Source organism: Nematolebias whitei, chromosome 11, assembly GCF_014905685.2.
Source record: "Nematolebias whitei isolate Nwh7 chromosome 11, NemWhi1, whole genome shotgun sequence".
NCBI classification, from domain to species: Eukaryota; Metazoa; Chordata; class Actinopteri; order Cyprinodontiformes; family Rivulidae; genus Nematolebias; species Nematolebias whitei.
The window spans coordinates 47,193,847-47,196,472 of record NC_056508.1 but is presented as its reverse complement, the minus strand read 5'-3'; the positions used below and the strand labels follow the sequence as shown (position 1 = coordinate 47,196,472).

Sequence of the window (2,626 nt, the reverse complement as noted above, 5' to 3'; positions counted from 1 at the left end):
GGTAGTAGCCAAGAGTCAGTTGAGGTGCTTCGGGCATGTGGTAAGGATGCTCCCTGGATGTTTCCCTAGGGAGGTGCTTCAGGCATGTCCGACTGGCAGGAGACCCCGGGGAAGACCCAGGACACGCTGGAGAGACTACATCTTGGTTGGTCTGGGAACGCCTTTGAGTCCTCCCAGAAGAGCTGGAAGAAGTGGCTGGACCTCCCTGCTCAAGATGATGCCCCGAGACCCGACTTCAGAACAAGCAGAATATGACGGACTGACTGACGGACGCATGTTTTGTAAAATCTGAATTTTGCTGGTCCTTCTTGTCTCGTTTTGAAGGAATCATGTCTGCGGTGAAGCTGGAGGAGTGTCGGCAGCACATCCGAGCACAGCTGGACAACGTCGTGAACTTCTGGCTCCAACACTCCCATGACACCGTCCACGGGTACGACACTCACACGCCCGCTCGTTGCCGTTAGCTTGGATAGTGGACGATAACCAAGACAGACTTCGGCCTTTGCTCCTGCACACTTTGTTCTTTTTTAGCCGTTCATACATCAAAACCTTTGGCTCATCCTGGAGATGGACGCTGGGACTCGTGGTGTTTGTAACTTTTAAACTTTTCAAAATATTTAACTTTAATTACAAAGATGTTCCCTACAGAATGAAGATCTGTACGGTTCCATCGAAATCCTTGTTCTCTTGAAATTCAGTAAACTTCTTCTGTTTTTGTTTTTTCTTTAGTCACGTTTGTTTTTGTAACCTCCGTGTTATTAGCATTTTGCTACTTTTAGCTTTGTTTTAAGTTACTTTTAGCTAATGTTTAGCTTCTTTTAGCCAGCTTTTTTTCCTACCCATGGCTTCAAGATATCTTTTTACGTCTTTAGTTTTTAGAGTTATATATATATATATATATATATATATTTAGCTTTTAGCTAATGTTTTACTTCTATTAGCTTTAGGATATCTTTTACTTCTTTTAGCTTAGCCTTTTGTTACTTTTAACCTAAAAGGACCTTTTTCCAATTGTTGCTTTTAGCTATATATTTGCAACTTGCGCTTTTGGCTAGTGTTCTGCTTCTTTTAGCTTTTAGCCAGTTTTCACACTGCATTTGTTTACGTGAAGGGGCGGAGCTTAAACTTGTACTCCAACCATCCATTAGGGGGTCGCTCATTCCTTGCGGCTTCAGTTTCCGCGTTCCGGTGCTTTCTTTAATTTTAATGTACCTTGATGGTTGTGACGGGTGTACAGGAAGTAAACCTGTTTACTTCCTGTTTCAGAGGCTTCTTCACGTGTCTCGGGAGGGACGGGGGCGTTTACGATGAGCTGAAGTACGTCTGGCTGCAGGGCAGACAGGTCGGTCTCTGATCCAAAGTAACATTGGTTCCATGAAACCGGTCCTGAGGGAAGGTTTGTCTCACAGGTGTGGATGTACTGCCGCCTCTATCGAACCGTGGATCGATTCAGAAGACCTGAAGTCCTCGAGGCGGCTAAAACCGGTGAGTTTCAACCACTTTTATGTTTGAGTTCATAAAAAAACGCAACTCTTGGAGTCAGTCTAGTTCAAGATGGCTGCTATGGAAAATTATCCTTCACAAAACAGAACCTAACTCGTTTAATTTTATAGACATTGACCTAAAATGTGTTGTGGTAGTAGCTGAGACTGATCCCTAACACATACTCTGAAGGCTCTCAGCTTAAGCACGACTTTTGTTTAGATTTTAATCAACTCTCAGAAATTACTTTAATTCATCCATTCAACCTTTATTTATCCAGGTTAGTCTCTTTGAGCCTCGTTTACAAGAGAGACCTGATTTCAACAAAGAACAGACGAGGAACAGACACGGTCATAAAAAAATCATATAAAATTAAAAGTAAAGTAAAAAAATGAAATAAAAACAAAACAAAAAACCAGCTACATCATAAAGCGATGTAAAATACTAAAAACAGGAATGAATGTTGGTCTACAGCTGTGGACCTGCGTGTGGTAGTAGCTGAGAGTCGTGGCTCGAGCGTAGTCTGAGATGAGACGCAGTGTTTTGACTTTTAATCTCGTTTTATCTCAACAGACTCAGACTGTTCGAGTCACGTCTTCAAAGATCAGGATTTTTTGTCCTGAGCTCCTGTCTGATAAAACTCTGCAGGACGTGACAAAAGATTCATCGTTCGTTCGTTCATTCATTCATTCATTCATTCGTTCATTCATTCATTCATTCATTCATTCATTCATTCATTCATTCATTCATTCAGCCTTTATTTCTACAGGTTAGTGTCATTGAGTCACGAGGACTCATTTACAACAGAGACCTGTTTTAACAAAGATCAACCAGCGAACAGGTCAATCATTGACTACAATCAGATTTTATCATCCGGTAATTTTATTCCTCCTCCGTCATATTTCTGCTCCTCCAGTGAAAAGAAACGACAAAGATCAAAGAAACTGTTTCATCCATTCATCTATCATCCATTCATTATCTATTTATCCATCCATCCATCATCCATTCATCATCCATCAATCATCAACCATGCATCCATCATTCATTCATTATCCATCCATTCATCCACCATCCATTCGTCTATCATCCATTCATTATCTATTTATCCATCCATCTATCATCCATTCATCTATCATCCATTCAT

The 2,626-nt window shown here is 41.1% G+C and overlaps 1 protein-coding gene across 1 annotated transcript in view; it reads left to right on the top strand.

Moving 5' to 3' along the window:
• The first annotated feature begins 329 nt into the window (after positions 1-329).
• Positions 330-2,626, top strand: part of LOC119417355 (renin binding protein) — an 8,094-nt gene continuing 5,797 nt past the window's right edge. The window contains exons 1-3 of the mRNA XM_037684560.1: positions 330-430; positions 1,267-1,342; positions 1,410-1,506. Of these exons, the coding sequence (XP_037540488.1) occupies positions 330-430; positions 1,267-1,342; positions 1,410-1,506 (274 nt within the window). The remainder of the gene's footprint in view (positions 431-1,266; positions 1,343-1,409; positions 1,507-2,626) is intronic.